The 26,720-nt window shown below is 40.3% G+C and overlaps 1 protein-coding gene across 1 annotated transcript; it reads left to right on the top strand.

Moving 5' to 3' along the window:
- Window positions 1–553: 553 nt before the first annotated feature.
- Window positions 554–25,155, top strand: LOC143818567 (transmembrane 4 L6 family member 1-like). Its single transcript, XM_077299834.1, has 6 exons — window positions 554–683; window positions 15,759–15,941; window positions 17,838–17,903; window positions 19,869–20,014; window positions 23,674–23,866; window positions 24,866–25,155. Exons 2-6 carry the CDS (start codon window positions 15,771–15,773, stop codon window positions 24,878–24,880), a joined length of 591 nt encoding a protein of 196 aa, XP_077155949.1. The 5' UTR covers window positions 554–683; window positions 15,759–15,770; the 3' UTR covers window positions 24,881–25,155.
- The last annotated feature ends 1,565 nt before the right edge of the window (window positions 25,156–26,720 follow it).

Below are 26,720 nucleotides of genomic sequence, written 5' to 3'. Positions count from 1 at the left end.
ACACTGCGATATCGTAACGATATCGCTAGAACGTCACGAATCGTACCGTCGTAGCGATCAAAATGTGACTGTGTGACAGTACCCTATGTCTATGCCTTTAATTAAGGCCACATGCTAGCAAAATCCTCAAAAGGCTGCAACTCACATCACAACCAAGGAGTGTCCACATATACCAGAAACATCTCCTGGCAGAGTATCGCAATTTTTTTTTTGTTTACTTAAACGGTGGTCATCTCGTGTCACTCATTGTAGAACATGTTGAGAAAAGAGCAAAAGTAAAGAAAGGACACATCAGTATCTATAAAAATGGGTAACTCCCATGATAAATTGTTTAATATATTTACTATATTTTTACATGTTCTGAACGTTGCGACCTCCAGATTGGGAAATAGTAATAAAAATGAGATCATTGCAGTTAATCGATGAGGAACAGGAACACTGACCAGGAGAACACTGCTACATTCACTGCTCAGAAAATCAATACTGGCTTATTTGTTATCCCTGCAACCTGGCGAGAAAGTTCAGGGTCTTTACAAATTCTTCCCAGGCAGATCATCAGTGTTTGCCTACATCCGCTGGCTTCGTGATCCTTGCGCCTGGTAGCAGAGTCACACGACTCCTCTTGGTGGAACGCGTCTCTCTTTGGTCTCCTCTCTCCATTTATTTCCTCTCGAATTTCCCAGGTATGTAAAATATATAAGAATTAGTAATATACAGGTTTCATAGGGTGGAAATCACTTGGTCTGAATATACAGAAAAATTATAGAATTGTAGCTCCCTTATATAAGACTGAACTAGCAACTAAAATCCAAATTACCCTATAGACACAACATCCAACTTCCTTTACTCTTGTATGTTCCTGGATAATAGGGGAGGTTATGAACCTTTATTATCTCCAAACTAACTACTCAACAGATCAATCCTCCCGACATTCACTTTTGCGATACCTGAGATGGTCAGGGCTGTAGAGGTAAGTTGTACCTGGACCCATTGTCCGAGGACAGCTCATAAGAAAACACCGATCATGTAAATCACAGGTGTATCTTGAATCTTCTGGGGCCAAGTTGAAAAAAAAATGTGTCCACTGGCTATCTTGTGCCATGGATAATATTAGTTTATACTTATGGCTAATTATGGAGTATTTTGGCTACACTCATTAATTATGCCATTGTGTTAAATTACACATGATGGCTGAGGAACCATATTCATTGGGAACCAGGATCTTCTGGTTACACTAGTGCAGCTGGCGTAGTCTTACTTTTCTTTTGCAAATTACTTGCAATATTTTCCTGGCCATATCACAGCTGCTTGTCCCTAAAAAAGTTATTCCTGCCTTATAAAGTAACATGCACTATATGGAGACAGGTATTGGGACACCCCCACATTACACCTACAGGAGCCCTTCTGACCTCCACTTCTATATCCATAGACATTAATATGGAGTTGTCTCTCGCTCTTCTGGGAAGGTTTTTTACAAAATTTTGGAGGTGTCTGTGGGAATTTTTGCCCCTTCATCCAGAAGAGCATTGGCCTTCCCCAAAGCTGGACACATCAATTGTCCACCATATATTGTCTTGTGCTAAAGCATTAACATTTTATTTAGCTGGAACTAAAAGTCCGAGGCCGACCCCTAAAAAACAAGTCCATCGTTATGCCTCCGCGACCAAACTGTACAGCGGGCACAATGCAGTCAGGCGGGTAACGTTCTCCTGGAGTTTCGAGATCCAGACTCATCCATCAGACCCCAGATAGAGAAGTGTGATCCATCACTGAACAGAAAACATTCCCACTGCTACAGTGTCCAGTGTTGGCGGCTTTACACCACTCCATCCGACACTCGACATTGTGCTTGGTGATGTAAGGCTGCATGCAGCTGCTTGGCCATGAAGCTCCTGGTGGGGGCGCAGTGTTTGTTCTGATGTTACAGCAGAGGAGGTCTGTCCTCTGCAGTTATTGAGTCAGCAGAGAGTTGGTGAATTGTAAAGGCAAGGGACTGGATTTTATACACCTGTGATTAGGATTGAAAGCACTGAATTCAGTGATTTAATGGTGTGTCCCAAAACTTTTGTGTATATCTCTAGAATATGTCATCACTGTATGATCAGTGTGGGCCCGACCTCTGGAACCCCCACTAATACTCCGCACAGGTGACAGTAAAGTCCGTCCAATATAGGAAAATTATAAAAAATAGCCGCTAGAATAGATTTTTGGGACCCAACTTCTATATATTTCTAGTCACTGATTGTACGACTGGCTTCGAGGTTTAGCCGGACAAGATTCTCAGTGGACTTGTCTTCACTTTCTATTTTTCCCCCCTTGGCTTCAAAGAGGTACAACTTATTTATTTTTTGCCGTTACATTTGTATCAGGGCTTGTTTTTTGCAAGGCGAGATTTAGTTTACTATTATATTAGTTTATTAATTTGGACAGATACGCACACAGCCATACTAATATGGTAATTTTTTACATTTTATATACATTGCAGGAAAAGGAAGGGATATATTTATATATACTGTATATTTGTTTAAATATGTTACTTTTTTTACATTTTTTTATTGGTCCCTTTAACCCCGAGCCTGTTTTCACCTTCCTGACCGGGCCAATTTTTACAATTCTGACCACTGTCACTTTATGTGGTCATAACTTTGGAAAGCTTGAATAGATCCCACCGATTCTAAGACTGTTTTTTCATGACACATTGTGCTTTATGTTAGTGGTAAATTTAGGTCGATATTATTTGCATTTATTTGTGAAAATATCAGAATTTGGGCAAAAAGTTAGAAAATTTTGCAATTTTACTTTTAAACTTTTAATTTTTATGCCCTTAAACCAGATAGTTATATCACATAAAATATTTAATATATAATATTACCCGCATGTCTACTTCACATCACCATCAATTTTTAAACCTATTTTTTTTTTGTTAAGGAGTTAGAAGAAGGGTTAAAAGTTTATCAGCAATTTTTTTTTATTTTTCCTACAAAATTTACAAAACCATTTTTTAGGGACTACATTACAGTTTCAAAACTGCACCCCTCAAAGTGCTGAAAACCACTTTCAAGAAGTTTATTAACCCTTCAGGCGCTTCACAGGAAATAAAGCAATGTGGAAGAAAAAAAAAAGGAAATCTTACTTTTTCCCACAAAATTGTTGCTTTAGCCCCAAATTTAACATTTTCACAAGGGTAACAGAAGAAAATGGACTTTGGGAATTTGTTGTGCGATTTCTCCTGATTTTACTGATGCCAAAACTAGTGTTTGCGCACACGGCAGAACTCGGAAGGGAAGGAGCCCCAATACAATTCTGGAGCGCAATATTACCTGGAATAGATTGCGGATGCCATACTTGAAAAGCCTCTGACATGCCAAAACAATAGAAACCCCACAAGTGACCCCATTTTGGAAAATACACCTATTGAGGAATTCATTTAGGCGTGTAGTGAACATTTTTAACCCTCAGGCCAGAGTCATACATAGAAATCATTGGGCCCTATAGCAGAAGTTCTAGTTGCCCGTCACCCCCAAACTGATGAGGGGCAAATACCCCGAAACAGCTGTCTGTGGATGGATACTATGTTTTGGCATAGGTGGTTTTCCTTTATTGGATGCTGCCGTTCCCGTGGTTGTTCCTTCCCGGTGAAAGACCTGGCTATTCATTGCTTGCGTTGAGAAACACATGATGGTGTCTCCGCGGCTTTTCTACATGCATTTGCATATTTCCCATTAGGGATGGGGCAGTGTTCTGGATCACTGCATTGAGAAACACGTGATGGTGTCTCCGCGGTGTTGGATGTTTTGATCTCCCCGAGGTCATTCACCCTTATGTTTATAGTCCCCCAACTGTGACTCCCATACAGCCTTCCATGCAGTATAATGGGCCTACATATAGTATAATGGCCCACACAGCTTGATGGATCACACAAAAACCTTCATGCTGAATAATTGCTTGCATATAGTATAATGGTCATCCAAATAATATAATGGCCCCACACAGCCTTCCATATAGTATAATGGGCTCCATATAGTATAATTCTCCCCCATAATTCTCCATATAGTATAATACACTCCCCATGGTTCTCCATACAATATACTGCACTCTCATGGTCCTCCATAGAATATAATGCACCTCAATGGTCCTCTATACAATATAACGCAACCCCCATGGTCCCCAATTCAAAATAATACACTCCTATTGTCCTCCATACAATATAATGCACCCTCCACGGTCCTCCATACAATATTTTGCTTCCCCCATGGTCCTTCATACAATATAATGCATCCCCATGGTCCTCCATACAATATAATGCACCCCCATGGTCCTCCATACAATATAATGCACCCCCATGGTCCTCCATACAATATAATGCACCTCAATGGTCCTCTATACAATATAACAGAACCCCCATGGTCCCCCATTCAATATAATACACTCCTTTGGTCCTCCATACAATATAATGCACCCTCCACAGTCCTCCATACAATATATTGTACAACCATGGTCCTCCATACAATATACTGCCCTCCAAATGGTCCTCCATACAATATAATGCACGCCCCATGGTCCTCCATACAATATAATGCATCCCCATGGTCCTCCATACAATATAATGCACCCCCATGGTCATCCATACAATATAATGCATCCCCCATGGTCCTCCATACAATATAATGCATCCCCCATGGTCCTCCATACAATATAATGCATCCCCCATGGTCATCCATACAATATAATGCACCCCCATGGCCCTCCATACAATATAATGCACCTCAATGGTCCTCTATACAATATAACGCAACCCCCATGGTCCCCAATTCAAAATAATACACTCCTATGGTCCTCCATACAATATAATGCACCCTCCATGGTCCTCCATACAATATATTGTACCACCATGGTCCTCCATACAATATACTGCCCTCCAAATGGTCCTCCATACAATATAATGCACCCTCCACGGTCCTCCATACAATATTTTGCTTCCCCCATGGTCCTCCATACAATATAATGCATCCCCATGGTCCTCCATACAATATAATGCACCCCCATGGTCCTCCATACAATATAATGCACCCCCATGGTCCTCCATACAATATAATGCACCTCAATGGTCCTCTATACAATATAACAGAACCCCCATGGTCCCCCATTCAATATAATACACTCCTTTGGTCCTCCATACAATATAATGCACCCTCCACAGTCCTCCATACAATATATTGTACAACCATGGTCCTCCATACAATATACTGCCCTCCAAATGGTCCTCCATACAATATAATGCACCCCCATGGTCCTCCATACAATATAATGCATCCCCATGGTTCTACAGACAATATAATGCATCCCCATGGTCATCCATACAATATAATGCATCCCCCATGGTCCTCCATACAATATAATGCATCCCCCATGGTCCTCCATACAATATAATGCATCCCCCATGGTCATCCATACAATATAAGGCACCCCCATGGTCCTCCATACAATATAATGCACCCCCATGGTCTTCCAAACAATATAATGCATCCCCCATGGTCCTCCATACAATATAATGCATCCCCCATGGTCCTCCATACAATATAATGCATCCCCCATGGTCATCCATACAATATAATGCACCCCCATGGTCCTCCATACAATATAATGCACCCCCATGGCCCTCCATACAATATAATGCACCTCAATGGTCCTCTATACAATATAACGCAACCCCCATGGTCCCCAATTCAAAATAATACACTCCTATGGTCCTCCATACAATATAATGCACCCTCCATGGTCCTCCATACAATATATTGTACCACCATGGTCCTCCACACAATATACTGCCCTCCAAATGGTCCTCCATACAATATAATGCATCCCCCATGGTCCTCCATACAATATAATGCATCCCCATGGTCCTCCATACAACATTGATTGCTCCTACTCCTGCGCTGAGAACAAGCACTTCTTTGTTTTAACGGTGTTTATTTCTTTTAGCAGATCAGGGGTTAATTGGCCATGTTGGAAATCCCTGTGCTCACAGCTGAGCTCAGATAGCCACTCCCATCCCCTTTATAATCTGTGTCCTGATTCAAACCCATGTCAGAGATAGTCTTTGCTGCATGACTTAAGAGGAGAGGTGTTCACATTAGAAGGAGTTTTGGAGGTGTTATCTGTGACTTTTGCATGGTTTGAAAGTGTGGTAATTCCCCTCCCTCCTCTACTCTGTTTTTTCCCCATCCTTCACTCCCCGGTGCATTCCTCTGTTATATGTGAGTGAATACTTTGTATGCCTGGTGTTTTCAGTTTACCCTTGTTTGTGTGGCCTTTTTTGTTGGCTTGGTATACTGTGGTGCACAGTAGCGCCCCTCTTCCCTGGGTGGGGGAAGAGAACAGACGGAGGCCTAACTCAGGAGATAAGGTAAGGGTGGCGGCCCTGGCATCTTCACCATCAGAAGTATCATGGGGAATAGGGCGAGCTATGGTACCCCCTAGTGTTAGGGACAGGGAAGAAGCCCCTTGTCCCTGGTAACCTGACAGCTGAGTTGTGATATTGGGGCTCAGACGGGAGAGAGGCATTTGGACTTGGGAGTACAAAATTTGCTGGATTTCTTTTGAGGGGCGAGGAATCATAACGCTTTTCCAGAGCCTTTGTACTACCAGTAACGTGGAAGCCTCCTATATCTCCATTGACAGATGATGGAACTGAGCAGGAACATTTTACATACCGTTTGGGATCACATTTAACTTTCGCTCTACGCTGAGCACTTACATCAGGGTTTCCATCTAAATCTCCGAAGTATCGTTTCTCCTTGCGGAAAGTGACATGTTAAGCATGCTGAGATAAGGAGACTTAAAGCCACAATGCTCCTCCGGGAAATATGCAAATTGTCTCTTCAGAGCGGAAGAGGATTAGAATTGTAGAGCCACTAGAAATCTTTGAGTGACGTAATTCAGATGAAACCCCCGAGGGATCCATTCACCATAATGAGGCAGCAGAGTTACTTTGGACTCCGTCGGCCTCTGTTCAGCGTTGTCCTTCTTGTCAGAACTGCACAAAACTGTGGTCAATTGCACTTTTATGCACGTCTAAAAAGACGGACACTGCCGGACAATCGTGCAGCATAAGTGAGTAGACAACTTTATTATTCGAGTCGGTGCGATTACAGCGATACCAGATTTATATCGTGTTTTTCTTTTTGCAAAAACTAGTTTTTACTTCACCATGTTTTGAGAGCTATAATTTTTCCGACTGAGTCATGTGAGGGCTTGTTTTTTGCGGGACGAGTTGATGTTTTTATGGGTACCATTTTCGAGCACATGACATTTTTTGATCGCTTTCTATTATGATTTTTGTTAGTCAGAATGAACAAAGACCAGCAATTCAGGAATTGTTTTATTTTGCCATTATGTGTATGGTATAATTCATAGCTTCATTCTTCAGGTCAGTATGCATACAGCGATACCACATTTATATCTTTTTTTATATTTTGGGGCTTTTACACAATAAAAACTATTTTATGGAAAAAAATTGTTTTTTGCATTGCTTTATTCTGAGAGCTTTAACTTTTTTTTACTTTTCTACCGTTCAAGCTGTATGGTGGCATTTTTAGCCATCTTACATTTATACATTTATATTTACATTGGACTTTTTAATCACATTTTATTCCACTTTTTGTTCAGAGGTATGATTAAAAGACATAGTTGTTTTTTGCTACTCTTTTTCCACGGCATTCGTTGAAGGGGTTGAATAGTGGAACAGTCTTACAGATCTGGTCAATTCGGATGCGGCAATACTAAATATGTGTACTTTTTTAATAAATATATGTATTTATTGGTATAATTTTTTTAATTCATTTTGTGAGATTTTTTTAAAATATTTGTCCTTATTTTTCCCTTTTTTACTTAATCTCTCTATGGGACTTTAACCCCTTAATCCCAGGAGCTTTTTTCGTTTTTTTGTTTTCGTTTTTCGCTCCCTTTCTTTCCAGAGCCATAACTTTTTTTTATTTTTCTGTCAATGTGGCCATGTGAGGGCTTATTTTTTGCGGGCCAAGTTGTGCTTTTGAACAATACCATTGGTTTTACCATGTTGTGTAACAGAAAACGGGACAAAAATTCCAAGTGCGATGAAATCGCAAAAAATGTGCAATCCCACACTGGTTTTTTGTTTGGCTTTTTTGCTAGGTTCGCTAAATGCTGAAACTGACCTGCCATTATGATTCTCCAGGTCATTACGAGTTCATAGACACCAAACATGTCTAGGTTCTCTTTTATATAAGTGGTAAAAAAATTTCCAAAGTTTGCTAAAAGAATAAATAAATAAATTGCGCAATTTTCTGATACCCGTAGAAAACAGCTGACATGTCGCGGCTTTAAAGTGGGCTCACCGCCGGAGTCCACCTCAAAGCCGGGGTTAACTGTTATTACTTTCATTGATGATACCATTGAGATGCACCAGCATTATGATGCATTTTACCTGTCAGTGCTGCACAGAAGCCTCGTAGACCCTACTCTGAGCATAGGCTAAACAGACTGCCAAAGCTGGCAGACTCGGAGGACAATCGGGCCCTCGTGATGATGTCGCGTGGGCACCAATCACAAGGTAGAGGGAGCCCCCTCCCTCTCCTAGCCTTCTAAATGCTGCAATCGCCATTGACCACAGCATTCAGGGGGTTGAATGGCACTGCTTCTGGTTGTGACAGCCGGGGCTCTGCTTTCACTTAAGCTGAGCTCCTGATGGAGATCGTGCGGCCACTGCCTGCATGATCGCCATTATGTACATTTGCTTCATTTTGGGGAGACCCTTCTCTACAATGATTTAAACTTTTGTCAAATGTTGTGCTAAAGACGATACACTGCCATGCTGTATTATTACAGATTATTATCAAATTTCCTATGACGCCCGGCCTCTAGTAGGCCCCCAGACTACCTTGACAATTCCATCAAAGCCACTGCAATCATGTTGTGGGGGAAAGGGGCAATGAGCAATGGGCATCATGATTCACAATGGTTGCTAATAGGATAAACTGTGCAGCACAGCTTGTACCCGCGCTGTATGGCGCTTCCTTAGCTCTTGTCTGCATTAGGTACATCCGCCGTACAGGACCAGCAGTCATGACAAAAAGTGGGAACCCAATGTGGCATGAGCACTTGCACGGATTAACTGGGCGTTACTGCCGGTCCTACTAATATCGTACATGACGGTTATTAGTGTCTGTCTTTAATGTGTATACAGTGTATATATATAGGATAGAACAGGATAGCATTTTTTAGTTCTGCCATATAAATAACCTCCATCATTCTGAAAGCAGGACAACTTCCCTCTACACTGATCAGTGTGATTGATCGGAAGATTTAGAGTGCGACGAACCAGAGACATTTACCATCGGTTTATAATATGCTGCTTAACTTGTCACAACTGGAATACATATTTGCTTAATGCATAGTCAATTGCCTAAATTGCTAGTTGTCCCTCTGTCAGGATTCAGAGGGAACATGTATGTAGGTTTTACTATGTTTTCCATTAAAGTGCTGCCCCTCTCCGACACTGAAAAAAACAAAAACATTTATTTTCCAAAGCTGCCTGGGACCTGCGATGATCTCCATACTTATTCTTCACTCTGATATGCATGTGACCACTGCTGCCAATCAGTAGTGGTGGGAAATAAAGATTCATTTTTAATTCTTCGCAAGTAGACACAAATACTTGATAGATGATTTTTCATATTTAGCAAGCACTTGATATACCTGCAGATCGGTTGGGGTCTGGGTACTGAGATTCTCACTAATCGTGCAAAAGACCCCGGAGAAGTGAGCAGGTCAGCATACATCTCAGGGATCTATTGCACAGTTGATGGGGATCTCAGGACTTCAACCTTCACTGATCTGCAGGAAATGCAATTCCATGGTAAAAATGACAAAATCATCAAGAAAGATTAGTTACTCTTTCGTGAGCAGTTCTTCACCACGGCCAGGGAATTAACAACTCTCCACTGGTCCAGGTCAGGAGCCAGATTGTGCCAAGAGTAAATGCTGGCTTTCTCCTGTCCTTCATTGCGGCTGTGGATCCTCTGGGAGGTCTCTCCCTCTTTAGCCTACCTCAACTAGGAGATACTGTACTTGCCGGATTAAACTAGCCACTCAGTAGTCTTCTCCCCAACACCTTTCGAGGTTCTCTTGACCAAAGTCTACAGAATCCATAGCAGCGAGCATGGAAATATGCACATTGACATCTCCCAGACCACTAGGTGGTCACACATTCAAACTTTAAGTTCAGGCTTGCAAAGAACTCAACTTCTCGAAAGGTGCGCTCAGGTTAACTTGCAGTAACTGGAATACCAGTCACATGGGACACAGCAACTTCATCCAGGTTAATGTTAGTAGACCAACTTTAGCTTGTCATCACGCCTTCTCTAACACGCTTTATAGGAACTCATTAATCCAGCCCCATTCCTTCACTTTCAAGTCAGAAGATCTCACGGAGTCTACACAGGCCTCACTATGGATTTCCAAAAGGGCTGAAAGAGTCATGTGGTTCAATTCCTTCTCACACTCCTCATCACACTTGGTAACTATACCTCATGGCTGAAATCCACAATATTTCAATATTCTCAACCATAGCGAATGAATGGAGTGGCAGCACACATTTTCACGGGGTAGTTCAGTGCCCTGTTCTCAGCATTGGCAGGATTCCAGTGGATGGACTCCAACAATTTGCAAATTACCACCTATTCTGTCCCTAAAATGTGCAGAGACAGGTAACTGTGTTGGGATTAAATTTTGACCAGGTATCTTCAAGTTATTGGATATGTAATGTCTTAGTCATAGTTTTTTTTGTGCCACATGGCCGAAAGCCAAGCTTACTGATTCCTAGTGTAATTGTAGAGTTGCCCTTTGGAGTTGTATTGATTATAATCAGAGTTACACATTACAGTAGAAGCTACTCCCTATGTGTTTCCATGTCAGCGACCTCAAACACAGACCAATAGACTCCTGTCACAACACGTAATGAGAAGATGTATTTAGCAAAGACTCCAATCCTGTGTTTGCTAATTCGAGAGAAGGCCTAAAGTGTCCACATTTGTGCTCCACCTGCTCCTGCCATCTGTTGACCTATTGTGCAATATGGATTTCACTGTTTGCTTAACAAACATACAATTCAATAAAGTCGGGGTTACTTAGTGGAAAGTGAATACATCACTTAGGAATAATTTATGGCTGCTCCTCAACGTTCTCGTGGACATGGATTTCAGCTCATGGTCATGGATTGATAATACATGGATCAATGTCTGGTCGGATTTCTACAGTCAATGCATAGCAAATTTTACAACTTTTGAGGATCAGGAAGAGTCAGAGAAGTGATCGACTGTATTACAGAAGTTTTCCAAGAGAGTGAAGACCTATTTTTAACATAGGTCACCAATATCATGGGGTCAAACACCTGTCACTTCTACACATCAGCTTTTATCATGTCCAACGAACGCCAGAAGTTCACAGCTCATTGAGTCTGAACACCACAGCTCCATACATTGTGCAGTGGACTTTCTCAGGTTCTGCAGCTCAGCTTCCGGTCACATCAATAGGAGCTGATAACGACAACTACAGTCTATGGAGCATTGACACCCCGGATCTGTGTACTTTCAAAATAGTAAAGTTTTTTTCAATGTCACTTTCCAGGAGTCATAACATTTTTTTTAGACATAGCAGTATGAGGGTTTATTTTTTGCAGAAATTGTATTTGACAGTTCAACCCTTCTAATTTCCTAACCAAAAAAAATTATATTTCAATAATTATGCTGGTGTAAACTATACATGGGGGAGATGTTATTTATTAACTATTTTGTGTGACAAAACTCTCTGGTTTAAGGGCATAAAAATGAAAAGTTTTAAAATTGTGATAAATTGCCTTTGTGCACTATGATTGATCCGTGAGTATTGTGTTGCACACATGGACTCACACGCAAAAAAAAAGCTTCATGTGAATGTTTTCTAAGCAGATTTGCTCCAAAATCCTCTTAAAAACACTTTGAAAACACTTGGATCAGATATTCATCAGTGATTGATCAGTGTCTCAGTTTTTACCATGAGTGATTTTCTCGTTTGCGATGGTAAGACCGGACAACACACGGATTCCAAACAGATCGTGGGTGATTTTGTTCTGTGACTCAAAGAAAAAAACAAACGAGTCTTTGTCTTTTTTTTTGCGAACATTTGATCTGTGAAAAAACACAAACATGTGAAGAGCTCCATAGGATATAACAGATATGTGAAAAATGGAGGAATGTTTTACAAGGATCTGAGCACAGTTTCACAATTAGTCCACTGTTCTGTATGTTTTTATATACATGAGGCACTGACGGGACAAGTTTTCTCCTTGCTGGACTTCAAGTTTACGCTTAAAAAAAGAAAGACAATTTATTTCAAGGGCCATGCAGAAATTCCCTAAAATGTCTAAAAGTTAAACATAATTCATTATACTCAGACATATAAACAAGTAAAAAATCTGTAGAAAAAAAACTTTGCGAGCTGAGAAAACATTTACATAATGCACACCAGATGTCTCTGGGCCTGATATCAATGTACTGATATCAGGAAATCCATTCATAGATGTCTACATTCATATTTACTTACAGAAAGTGAAAAATAATCAGGATAATTCACATTGTCATAAAGAATTGATTGTATTTTTGCTCCATAAAGGCTGGTAGAATACCAGACACTGCATATTTTGTATATATGGGCAGTATTATAGTAGTTATATTCTTGTACATAGAGAGCAGTATTATAGTAGTTATATTCTTGTACATAGAGAGCAGTATTATAGTAGTTATATTCTTGTACATAAGAGCAGTATTATAGTAGTTATATTCTTGTACATAGGGGGCAGTATTATAGTAGTTATATTCTTGTACATAGGGGGCAGTATTATAGTAGTTATATTATTGTACATAGGAGCAGTATTATAGTAGATATATTCCTGTACATAGGGGCAGTATTATAGTAGTTATATTCTTGTACATAGGGGTAGTATTATAGTAGTTATATTCTTGTACATAGGGGACAGTATTATAGTAGTTATATTCTTGTACATAAGGGCAGTATTATAGTAGTTATATTCTTGTACATAGAGAGCAGTATTATAGTAGTTATATTCTTGTACATAGGGGCAGTATTATAGTAGTTATATTCCTGTACATAGGGGCAGTATTATAGTAGTTATATTCTTGTTCATAGGGGGCAGTATTATAGTAGTTATATTCTTGTACATAGGGGAAGTATTATAGTAGTTATATTCTTGTACATAGGGGGCAGTATTATAGTAGTTATATTCTTGTACATAGGGGAAGTATTATAGTAGTTATATTCTTGTACATAGGGGGCAGTATTATAGTAGTTATATTCTTGTACATAGGGGGCAGTATTATAGTAGTTATATTATTGTACATAGGAGCAGTATTATAGTAGATATATTCTTGTACATAGGGGCAGCATTATAGTAGTTATATTCTTGTACATAGGGGCAGTATTATAGTAGTCATATTCTTGCACATAGGAGGCAGTATTATAGTAGTTATATTCTTGTACATAGGGGCAGTATTATAGTAGTTATATTCTTGAACATAGGAGCAGTATTATAGTAGTTATATTCTTGTACATAGGAGCAGAATTATAGTAGTTATATTCTAGTACATAGGAGCAGTATTATAGTAGTTATATTCTTGTACATAGGAGCAGTATTATAGTAGTTATATTCTTATACATAGGGGCAGTATTATAGTAGTTATATTCTTGTACATGGGAGCAGTATTATAGTAGTTATATTCTTGTACATAGGAGCAGTATTATAGTAGTTATATTCTTGTACATAGGGGCAGTATAATAGTAGTTATATTCTTGTACATAGGAACTGTATTATAGTAGTTATATTCTTGTACATAGGAGCAGAATTATAGTAGTTATATTCTAGTACATAGGAGCAGTATTATAGTAGTTATATTCTTGTACATAGGAGCAGTATTATAGTAGTTATATTCTTATACATAGGGGCAGTATTATAGTAGTTATATTCTTGTACATGGGAGCAGTATTATAGTAGTTAGGGGCAGCATGGTGGCGCAGCAGCCTTGCAGCGCTGGAGTCCTGGGTTCTAATCCCACCTTGGACAACATCTGCAAAGAGTTTGTATGTTCTCTCCGTGTTTGCGTGGGTTTCCTCCGGGCACTCCGGTTTCCTCCCACATTCCAAAGACATACTGATAGGGAATTTAGATTGTGAGCCCCATCAGGGACAGCGACGTTAATGTGTACAAACTGTAAAGCGCTGCGTAATATGTTAGCGCTATATAAAAATAAAGATTATTTATTATTAGTTATATTCTTGTACATAGGAGCAGTATAATAGTAGTTATATTCTTGTACATAGGAGCAGTATTATAGTAGTTATATTCTTATACATAGGGGCAGTATTATAGTAGTTATATTCTTGTACATAGGAGCAGAATTATAGTAGTTATATTCTAGTACATAGGAGCAGTATTATAGTAGTTATATTCTTGTACATAGGAGCAGTATTATAGTAGTTATATTCTTGTACTTAGGAGCAGTAGTATAGCAGTTATATTCTTGTACATAGGAGAAGTATTATAGAAGATATATTCTTGTACATAGGGGAAGTATTATAGTAGTTATATTCTTGTACATAGGAGCAGTATTATAGTAGTTATATTCTTGTACATAGGAGCAGTATTATAGTAGTTATATTCTTGTACATAGAAGCAGTATTATAGTAGTTATATTCTTGTACATAGGAGCAGTATTATAGTAGTTATATTCTTGTACATAGGAGCAGTATTATATTAGTTATATTCTTGTACATAGGGGAAGCATTATAGTAGTTATATTCTTGTACATAGGAGCAGTATCATAGAAGATATATTCTTGTACATAGGGGCAGTATTATAGTAGTTATATTCTTGTACATAGGAGCAGTATTATAGTAGTTATATTCTTGTACATAGGAGCAGTATCATAGAAGATATATTCTTGTACATAGGAGCAGTATTATAGTAGTTATATTCTTGTACATAGGAGCAGTATTATAGTAGTTACATTCTTGTACATAGGGCCAGTATTATAGTAGTTATTTTCTTGTACATAGGAGCAGTATTATAGTAGTTATATTCTTGTAAATAGGAGCGGTATTATAGTAGTTATATTCTTGTACATAGAAGCAGTATTATAGTAGTTATATTCTTGTACATAGGAGCAGTATTATAGTAGTTATATTCTTGTAAATAGGAGCGGTATTATAGTAGTTATATTCTTGTACATAGAAGCAGTATTATAGTAGTTATATTCTTGTACATAGGGGCAGTATTATATTAGTTATATTCTTGTACATAGGGGAAGCATTATAGTAGTTATATTCTTGTACATAGGAGCAGTATTATAGAAGATATATTCTTGTACATAGGGGCAGTATTATAGGGGCAATATTATAGTAGTTCTATTCCTTTCTATTTGGGACAATATTATAGTAGTTATATTCCTGTACGTTGGCGCAGTATTATAGTAGTTTTATTCTTGTACATTGGGGCAGGATGATTGTAAATATATTCTTGTTCATTTGTGCAGTATTATAGTAGTTATATTCTAGTGCAAAAGGCCAGTAATATAATAGTAATTTTCTAAGCAGAGTGCATAAAATGTGTGCAATATCATCCATGACCTTCATAAATAATTTACAATAATATATATTATCTGTCATTGCAGTCTGACCTGACCATGTGTACGGGGAAATGTGCAAAGTTTATTGGCAAAACACTCTTCCCATTGGGAGTTTGTGCTATAATTGCAAATCTTCTCCTGTACTTCCCAAATGGAAAAATCCTAGAAGTGGAACAGATTACAGATTTTGTCTGGTTTTTCCATGGAATTGTTGGGGCTGGATTGTTGGTGAGTCAATACATCATATTTATGACCTGAAACATATGGTATTAAAGAACATCATTGTACTATAGTATCTAATGATACTTGCATAAGATTGTAATATAATGGTTATATAACAGTGCCTACATATTTGTTTAGTGTCTTCTTATTGACACAGCTCACCTCCTCCTCCTGTACAATGACTGATCACACCTCTATATACCGAAGATAACACAGGATCCCCCATTTATAATAGGTGAAGTCACAGCTCACCTCCTCCTCCTGTACAATGACTGATAACACCTCTATATACAGTAGATCACACAGGATCCACCATTCACAATAGGTGATGTCACAGCTCACCTCCTCCTCCTGTACAATGACTGATATCACCTCTATATACCGAAGATAACACAGGATCCCCCATTTATAATAGATGCTGTCACAGCTCACCTCCTCCTCCTGTACAATGACTGATAACACCTCTATATACCGAAGATAACACAGGATCCACCATTTATAATAGATGCTGTCACAGCTCACCTCCTCCTCCTGTACAATGACTGATAACACCTCTATATACAGTAGATCACACAGGATCCACCATTCACAATAGGTGATGTCACAGCTCACCTCCTCCTCCTGTACAATGACTGATAACACCTCTATATACAGTAGATAACAGAGGATCCACCATTCACAATAGGTGATGTCACAGCTCACCTCCTCCTCCTATACAATGACTGATAACACCTCTATATACCGAAGATAACACAGGATCCCCCATTTATAATAGATGCTGTCACAGCTCACCTCCACCTTTCACAATGGTCTGGGTCTGATGCTGCTAATTTCCATGTAAAGAACAGGAAGTAGGACTCAAATATTAAATCTGGTGATTAGATTGAAAATGTATTTTTTTTTTGTGTTAGTGATATAAAAAATAAAAGGGACATGAAAATTATTTAAAAAAAATACATAAAAATAAAAAAAATATTTAAACAATTTTTGAAAGTTTCTGACAACAAATTCTCTCTAAGATATGTTCAGATGGCTGTGTTAATTCGCATGCCAATCACATCTGCAAATAGAGCGGCTCTGCTGGCGGACGGGCTCACAAGTTTTTTACCATTTGGCACAATTGAAGCCAACACTGAATGAAAATTTGCAGCATCAGCCTGTTTAATGGGTTGTCTATGTTAGTGTCTTGACTAGTCCTCAAAGTGCGCACACCACACACTGCCAGGATTCTCTGGTGTGGGCACACCCGTCATAATAGCTTGGGTGCACATCACTTTAGCAGGTTTTTAGATCAACACTAGCTTATGAAATGCCGATCTTGATAAATTCAGAGCTTGTAAAGCTAAAAAAAAGCCTTTCAATTCAGCTTAAAAGTTTTTTTACTTAAATGCAGACTAAAAATTGTTTTTGCAGTTGGGTTTTAAGTGCACCCTCTGCACATTTAAAGGCTCCTTTTTTCCTTGAATATTTCTGCATTCATAACGAATCGAGAAAGAATCAGTCATTAAGCTCATTTTCACACATAAATGTGACCACATAAATGTTTATGACCACATCAAAGTTTAACACAACTTTTATGTGGCCTGTGGTCATAATTCGGCAGAGAGGACTATAGAAACAGGCAAACAAAAATTACATTTTCCCTGTCAGAAACAGCTAACTGATCAATTCTTAGTTAACTTATTCTGCAGCCAGAAATTTGCAGGGAAACCACGAGCCCGTAAGAGCAAAAGCATACAAAATTTCAATTGAATTTTAAAATTTTTTTGTCAAAAATGTATGCATTTAATGTGGTTGGACAGGCTTGTGGTTCTAAGTGGCCACAAAGACATGGTCATTTCTGCACATGTGGAGACATCCTATGATCTCAGTCTACACTCATGTCTCTCCTTTCTTCTAAAGGTTTTCCTACCAGCATTTATGATGATTGGTGCGGGTGGAGAGGGATGCTGTGCCAACAGATGTGGGGTAAGGAATAACATGTCTAATTAACATTCAGGAAATTACATTAAGGAGTTTTCTCAAGTCTGAAAGTTGTCCGCTCCCCTATCCATAGGATAAATGTCTGATCGATGGTGGTCCAACCACTGGAACCTCCATCAATCCTGAGAACCAAGGCTCTGAAGAACCCTGGGTGAATGGATTGTTGGTCGATCATTCCTCCTTAATGGGAGCGCCGGAGATATCTGATCAAATCCCTATGGCACTCCCACAAGAATGGTTGTTCAGTAAGCATGATCAACCTCTGTTACATTCACAAGGTTCTTTTCAGAGCTCTGATTCCCAAGATCAATGCGGGGAAACCAAAAGGTGAGACCCAAGTCATCAGGAAGTTATCCCCTATTGTCCTGTGAGAACAGACTGACAATTACTAAGGGTACCGTCACACAGTGCAATTTTGATCGCTACGACGGTACGATTCGTGACGTTCTAGCGATATCGTTACGATATCGCAGTGTCTGACACGCAGCAGCGATCAGGGATCCTGCTGAGAATCGTACGTCGTAGCAGATCGTTTGGAACTTTCTTTCGTCGCTTGATCACCCGCTGACATCGCTGGATCGTTGTGTGTGACAGCGATCCAGCGATGCGTTCGCTGGTAACCAGGGTAAACATCGGGTAACTAAGTGCAGGGCCGCGCTTAGTAACCCGATGTTTACCGTGGTTACCAGCGTAAAAGTAAAAAAAAAAAAACCGTACATGCTCACCATCTGATGTCCGTCCGGTCCCTTGCCGTCCGCTTCCCGCTCTGACTGTCTGCCGGCCGGAAAGTGAGAGCAGATCACAGCGGTGACGTCACCGCTGCACTCTGCTCTCACTGTACGGCCGGATCTGTCAGAGCAGGAAGCGGACGGCAAGGGACCGGACGGACATCAGATGGTGAGCATGTACGGTTTTTTTTTTTTTACTTTTACGCTGGTAACCAGGGTAAACATCGGGTTACTAAGCGCGGCCCTGCGCTTAGTAACCCGATGTTTACCCTGGTTACCCGGGGACTTCGGCATCGCTCCAGCGCCGTGATTGCAACGTGTGACCGCAGTCTACGACGCTGGAGCGATAATCATACGATCACTGCGACGTCACGGATCGTGCCGTCGTAGCGATCAAAATTGCACTGTGTGACGGTACCCTAAGTTGAATGAGCAAAACGCTCGTTCGTTGAGGGAAATGATTTTTAAGCTTCCCGACAGCACATCAGCCTGTGTAAACATGATATGTGTTGTCGAGAACAATGGCAGCCCTTGAGCACAGAACAATCTAGTAACGATTGTTTTGTGTGCATCTGAAGCTCGGTAAGCCTATCTAAGCAGACTATTAGACTAACTCTGATCGGTGGTCGTTTACGGCTGAAGTTCGGCCAGTGAAAACAATCCTTTATTGAGATGGTGTGTTTTATATGCCGAGTCGATTTTAGTCCTGGTTGACCCATTATTTAGTTCAGTTGCCTAATGAACAAGTTGTCAATCCCCCTGAAGGCAACATTTGCATTTCTCATGTTGGGGGATTCAGTAATAACGTGTAATACTTGACTAACCAGTGGTCACTGAGCGATTTTGAAATTGGCAGGTGCTACTGGTGCCTGGCTGACGATAACTGAGCCACCCGATCAGAGGAGCCATTGTTTGGGCTGTCCAGTTTTAGGTCTAGTGCTAGCCAGAGGAACCACATTGTAAATACTAAGGGAAACCGTAAAATCACTTACAATGGACACCTGTGGTCCTCCAAGGTGGAGAACCAGATGTGACATGGCCATGGTGCTCATGTTCTTCTCTTGCCTGATGGATGGTGCACTACAGCCTCAGGGTGAATATAGGTTTTCATAGGTAACTTAGGTACCCTATAAGGAACATTACTTAATATTATGGACTTGTTCCTAGTTTACTATATGTCTATGTGCACCATAATGAGATAATCATGTTTGTGGGTCACCAGATGTTCCTGACTGTAATCCTATCTGCCCTGGGCACCATTGGAGGAGCGTACTGTGTGGTCATCTCAGCCATGGGTTTGGTTCGTGGACCTCTGTGTGACACAGGAGATGGTGAATACATATATCCCTTCCGGAATGATACAGATGAGTAAGTGTCCTAAACATCACTAAGGTTATGTCTACATGTTCTGTTTATGGAAACTTGGAAATTGTCATCCAGCCTTTCCGAAAGTCATTCATGGACATTGCTGAAGTATAGGGAGTGCACATGGGGGTACACGCCTCAGAACCCGCTACAGTGGGGGTCTATATCAGCCGTTATCATCCCGACCAGGATGTTTCTAGTCTAGTTCCTAAAATTACACAGACATACTAAGAATGGGTAGTATAGTTGGTAGCTCAGGCACTTTGCAGGCTAATTCTAGCTTGTGACGATCCAGACTTACTCTTTTTGGGTGGGTTTGGTAGTTACTAATTATGTGGGGTAGTAAAGATGTGTTTGCCCGTACGTTTTCACAGTTTTTTTTACATATCCATTATTTATTAATACGGTCTCATTTTTGACAAACAGGGTTGGGGAGAACATTTAGGATTTTGCTCCAGTTTTTTTTCATAAACAAGTTGGCATTTTGTTACAGTTCGTTTTTCACAAAAAAATTTCACTTTTGCAAATGTAGCACCGATCCTGGCACTTTTATAAAGGCAGTGTAGTCTCGACATGTTTAGCTATGCAAGTAATATGTATGAATTATGACTTTCCAAAAGTTGCAAAAAAGTTACAAACTCACTCCAAAAAAAAGAGGATAATCATGAAGAATTACCCCCTTACACTAGACACTTATAAAATGTGCCAAATTTACCAAACTGGTTCACGCACAGAAAAGTGGATGAGTTTTAATATTTTCCATATCTCCCTTTTTTACTATATAATCTGCACAAAAATTGGCTTTTGGTTTTTTTTAATCTACAGCATGAAATGTCTGCTGTGGAAACAAACCTCTGTGAATTTTACTCATTTAATGGAGACCCTTAAAAACCCCTTCAAGTTGCAGCCATTTTTCGTTTTTCGCTCCCCTCCTTCCCAGAGCCATAACTTTTTTATTTTTCCGTCAATATGGCCATGTGAGGGCTTATTTTTTGCAGGACGAGTTGTACTTTTTAACATCACCATTGGTTTTACCATGTCTTGTACCAGAAAACGGGAAAAAAATTCCAAGTGCTGTGAAATTGCAAAAAAAGTGCAATCCCACACTTGTTTTTTTGTTTGGCCTTTTTGCTAGGTTCACTAAATGCTAACACTGACCTGCCATTGTGATTCTCCAGGTCAGTACGAGTTCATAGACACCAAACATGTCTAGGTTATTTTTTATTTAAGTGGTGAAAAAAAAAATCCAAACTGCTAAAAAAAAAATTGCGCAATATTCCGATACCCGTAGCGTCTCCATTTTTCGTGATCTGGGGTCGGTTGAGGGCTTATTTTTTGTGTGCCGAGTTGACATTTTTATTGATACCACTTTTGTGCAGATACGTTCTTTTGATCGCCTGTTATTGCATTTTAATGCAATGTCGCGGCGACCAAAAAAACGTAATACTGGCGTTTTGAATTTTTTTCTCGCTACGCCATTTAGCGGTCAGGTTAATCCTTTTTTTATTGAGAGATCGGGCGATTCTGAACACGGCGATACCAAATATGTGTAGGTTTGATTTTTTTTTTATTATTATTTTATTTTGAATGGGGCGAAAGGGGGGTGATTTAAACTTTTATATATTTTTTATTTTTTTCATATTTTTTAAAACATTTTTTTTTACTTTTGCCATGCTTCAATAGTCTCCATGGGAGGCTAGAAGCTGGCACAACTCGATTGGCTCTGCTACATAGAGGCGATCTGAGCATTGCCACAGGGTGGCGCTCATAGCAATCCGGCATTAGTAAGCATAGAGGTCTCAAGGAAACCTCTGGTTGTTATGTTGACGCATTGCTGACCCCCGATCATGTGACGGGGGTCGGCAATGCACGCATTTCCGGCCCGATGGCCGGAAGTGGTAGTTGAATGCCGCTGTCAGTGTTTGACAGCGGCATTTAACTAGTTAATAGCGGCGGGTGAATCCCGCCACTATTGCGGGGACATATCAGTTGTTCAAAACAGCTGACATGTCCCGGCTTTGAGGTGGGCTCACCGTCAGAGCCCACTTCAAAAGGGAAGATGTGACCTCCGCCGTACTAGTACTGTGCATGTCACGAAGGGGTTAAAGGTAATCTGTCAGTAAGATCAAATCTCATACTGGATATATGGGCATGCAGGTCTTTGAAAGCTAAATCCTTTAGCACCTTTATGTCTTCTATCTGTTGCTGCATTTCCATGAAAGCAGTGAGGTTGTTGCCTCACCTAGCACCATTCTCTTTAGTTTAATTGAAAGCTCATTGTCTGATTTCCATGCTTGAGATTACACAGACCTATGAATCAAGCTGAAGAGGTTGGTGCTGTGAGGGGCAATAACTTCTGGAAACAAAAGCTGTTACCTGTCCACTCTGTCTAAAGTACCAATACCTGGTTTGCAGACAACAGTATCACTGTGATCGATTGGCAGCAAACTCGCCTGACCTTAACCCAATAGAGTATCTGTGGGATATTGTTAAGAGGAAGATGAGACACCAGACCCAACAATGTAGCGAGCTGAAAGCTGCTATCAAAGCAACCTGGGCTTCCATAACCCCTCAGCAGTGCCACAGGCTGATCACCTCCATGTCACGCTGCATTGATGCAGTAATTTGTGCAAAAGGAGCCCCGACCAAGTATTGAGTACATTTACTACACATACATTTCAGTAGGCCAACATTCCGGATTTTAAAATCATTTTTCAAGCTGGTGTTATAAAGTACGGTATTCCAATCTACTGAGATAATTACTTTTGGGTTTTCATTGGCTGTAAGCCATAATCATCAACATTAACAGAAATAAACAATTGAAATAGATCACTCTGTGTAATGACTCTAATATGTGAGTTTCACTTTTTGTATTGAAGAACTGAAATAAATTAACATTTTGATGATATTCTAATTTTGTTAGAAGCACCTGTGTGTTTAAAGTGTATAAAGGTTTAAATTTTGCCCTTTTGTTTTAGAACATAAAATCTAAAAAAAAAAAAAAAGAACACTTTTGGTATCGCTGCATGCGTAACCGTCTGCACTACTAAAATATAATATTTATCTCATAGGGTAAACTCAAAAGCAAAAATAAAAATGGCAGAATTGCTTTTTTTTTTGCCATTTAGGCTTCCAAAAAAAGAGATAAAAAATATATTGACCCCAAAGTGGAAGGATAAAGCTTGTACCCCGAAAACAAAAACCCTAATACAGTTCTATACTGACAGAAAAAATTACAGTAAAAATTAAAAGTGAAGAGGTGCTCACTGTGATTCTGTCACACAAGAGCCCACATAAAGCATAAACCCGGAGCCGAGCCCTGGGTGCTGTAATTGTGGCCATTTTGATTTGGTCTCCCAGATATCACTAAGGGGTTGTCATAGCAACACTGGATTAGAGCTTTAGGCTATTGGAAAGTCTTTCACTTCTTAAATATGGCGCAAAGTAGATTTATGGAGTTCCCGTTCACGTTACGTCTTATACTGAAGGTTCATGATAAATTCTGTATTTAAGCCTTTGTGACTCATTTTCTGAAGATCTGTAATACCTACTAACTGCCACCAGATGGCGGTACTTCACTGTTCACTATGTCTGCCTAGTCCATGGCGCCTTCATGTTGTCTGCAGCTGTGATTTCACCATATGACATTTCTCTGCCTACAGGGACAATTATCTCTTTAATCATGACTCTTGGAGCCTGTGTAAAGAACCTGAGAAGGTTGTGCTGTGGAACATTGTCTTATTCTCCATCCTTTTAGGGATAGGATTCATTGAGGCCATATTGTGCCTCATTCAAGTCATTAATGGCATCGTCGGAGTGATCTGCGGCACTTGCATGAGAAAAAGAAAAATCAGTGTACGTCATCTCCTTATATATTAATATCGCAAAAATAATAATAGTAATATCGCTCCATGTAGTTCTAAAATCTAACATACTACAGCTATCACCACCCACATGTACAGCACACATGATCATAGCCACCCTAACATAAGTACCACCATTCATCATGATCCCGCTACACTGTGACAGCCCTTCAGATATTTGTAGACAGCCATTAAGTCTCCGTAAAGCCTTCTTTTTTGCAAGCTAAACATTCCCAGATCCCTTAACCGTTCCTCATAGGACATACTTTGCAGTCCGCTCTCCATCCTGGTCGCTCTTCTCAGAACTTGCCCCAGTTTTTCAATGTCTTTTTTTAAATGCAGTGCCCAGAACTGGACACAGTATTCCAGATGAGGCCTGACCAAGGAGGAGTAGAGGGGGATAATTATTTCATGTGATCTAGTCTCTAGGCTTCTCTTAATACATCCTAGAACTGTGTTTGCCTTTTTTGCTGCTGCATCACACTGTTGACTCATGTGCAGTCTGGAATCTATTAGTATACTCAAGTCGTTTTCACATGCGCTGTTGCTTAGTTCTATTCCTCCCATTCTGTAGATGTAATTTTTTTACTTGCCGAGATGTTAAATCTTGCATTTCTCCCTGCTAAATACCATTCTATTAGTTGCTGCCCATTGTTAAAGCTTATCTAGATCCTTTTGAATCCTTTCTCTGTCTTCTGTAGTGTTAGCTATCCCTCCCAGCTTTGCATCATCTGCAAATATGATCAGTTTACCTTCAGTTCCCTTATCTTGATAATTTATATATCATTCATCAAGCACAAGTCAAATGATCACTACCACCATTCATCATGAATAGTCTCTACTTCCCACATAGCACATATAGTCCATATATCTTTATTGGCCCTTATGTCGCTGTCTCATATACCATACCGCCACTACGTGCATATATAACACATATGTAGTGTTATATACAGCATAGTCCTCATTTATATGTTGCTTTCTCTTGTTTCAGACAACTACGGCGTGAACCTGAAGACTGCGGAGAAGTAGAGAAGGGCACAACTAGAAAAACTCCAGTCACAAATAAAAAAAAGGAAAAAAGAATTCAAGATAGAATATAGTGTTTGTACAGATGTAACAAAGCTAAATTTATAAATGCAGTAAAAGTGACTGTCACTTAGTAGCACCCATTGTGATATGATGATGTGTTGTCTGCGGTGCTGCGGGTCTGCACTGACTTATCACCAAGGGTTGTCTAGTCTTATGTAAATAAAGCTGAAATGGACGGCGTAATTTATCATGAAAATCGCCTCTGTGCTTTCAATCCTTTCCTCACCAGTATCTCTGTTTGTTGTCATTGAATACAAATAGTCTCATTTAACTACAATATGCCAGATTAGACCAAACGGGGATGTGAAAACCAGAAATACAACAAAAACGATCCAATGTATATGTATGGAAGTCCGGGTCCGCGCCAGTCTCCAAAACGCGCGTCGGGGTAAGACGTGAGGACCCGGACTTCCACATCCAACATCTTCGGCTTTTGAGGTAATTACTTTACAGATGGCTCGTGTGATAGATAGTGCGAGGGATAGTGTCAACAACTAGAGACACACCTTTAGTGATATGACTATAGGGGCATTTGTTTTATAGTGGACACGAGCATGATGGTCATATGACCAGGTTATCGGTACAAGTAATTTAAATATTGGGCAATGCCCTTCCCAGGTAGTTTAATTTTAAACATGGGATACCGAAATTAGAATATCTTGTTACTCATTCGTTGAAGTGTATATTATTATGACATCTTGCTGGCTTATAATCCACTCCCTATTGGTAGGGTATCTAACCTCATTATTAATAGTGTCTTGCCGATTAATGAATCTAAAATATATGATATATGGTAAATACAAATACAATTACTAAATGTGGTTTGTCCTGGTCCAAACGTCATTTTTGCACGATTGCACTTTCTGCTTGTGCGGCGCGCCCCCACACCGCCGCAGGGCCGAGGGGATACCCGGAGCCGGGCCTCTGGGTCTCAGTCTCGGGGTTGTCACGGTGGCTAGACCCGGTCCGTGGCCCTGTCCGTCAGTGGGGGACGCCCGGTGTAATAGGTGGTAGTAATGATAGCGGTGGAGCGGTGCAGTTGTGGGGTGTAAGTCGCGGTAAATAACGAGGACACCAGGTTGCAGTCTCTTTACCTCTTTACTGGAGATCTCTGAGTCCTCAGTCCAGAACACGGTTCACCAGGCTACGCAAGTCCGGCCGGTCCAATGGCACCTCCAGAGTTCTCCTCTCAGGTGGAAATCTGTGCCTTCCTTCTAGCGCTATGTGTTGTAGTCCTTCCCTGCTGTGCTTACGGAAAGTAACCCCACAACGGTTGTGTCTGTTTCTTAAGTTCCCTCACAACTCGATTTGATGTTCCTCTGTAATCCACCCCTTCCCTGTATTCAGGTTGGAATGGCACCCGTTTGTCAGGTAGGCCTGGAGTTCTTCCGGGACCCTAGAGTCGCCCCTCTCCCGCAATTGCCCCCCAAGACTTCATAGGTGATATGTGGTAGACAGCCCGCCTGAGACCGACTGTCCTGCCGCTGTTTGGAGTATGGCTTGAAGCTGTATTCTAATCCACTCCCTCGGCGTTCCGGCCACCGGTATTGCGCCTCAGCAGGGTGCTGCCTCTTTCAACAAAACCCCTACTGGTATTCTCCTTCTGCTTGATCTCGTTTCTCACTCAGCACAATCTGTCTCGCTTCTAGTCCTTTCCTTGAGTCCCGCCGCTTCCAGGAGCCTGCGCGGACCCGTTACGTTCTTTCAATGCCAAGCCTCTGCCAGGATCCCACCCCTGGCAGAGACCCTACAGTCTC

This window comes from Ranitomeya variabilis, chromosome 3 (assembly GCF_051348905.1).
Source record: "Ranitomeya variabilis isolate aRanVar5 chromosome 3, aRanVar5.hap1, whole genome shotgun sequence".
In the NCBI taxonomy this organism is placed as follows: Eukaryota; Metazoa; Chordata; class Amphibia; order Anura; family Dendrobatidae; genus Ranitomeya; species Ranitomeya variabilis.
This window is presented reverse-complemented; position numbering and strand designations above follow the sequence as displayed.

Excerpts from the sequence above, each read along its gene's own strand:
- LOC143818567 (XM_077299834.1), top strand. The coding sequence starts at position 15,771 with ATGTGTACGGGGAAATGTGCAAAGTTTATTGGCAAAACACTCTTCCCA. Across the intron at positions 15,942-17,837 it reads TTGTTGGGGCTGGATTGTTG|GTTTTCCTACCAGCATTTAT; the intron begins GTGAGTCAATAC and ends TTTCTTCTAAAG. Across the intron at positions 17,904-19,868 it reads GCTGTGCCAACAGATGTGGG|ATGTTCCTGACTGTAATCCT; the intron begins GTAAGGAATAAC and ends GTGGGTCACCAG.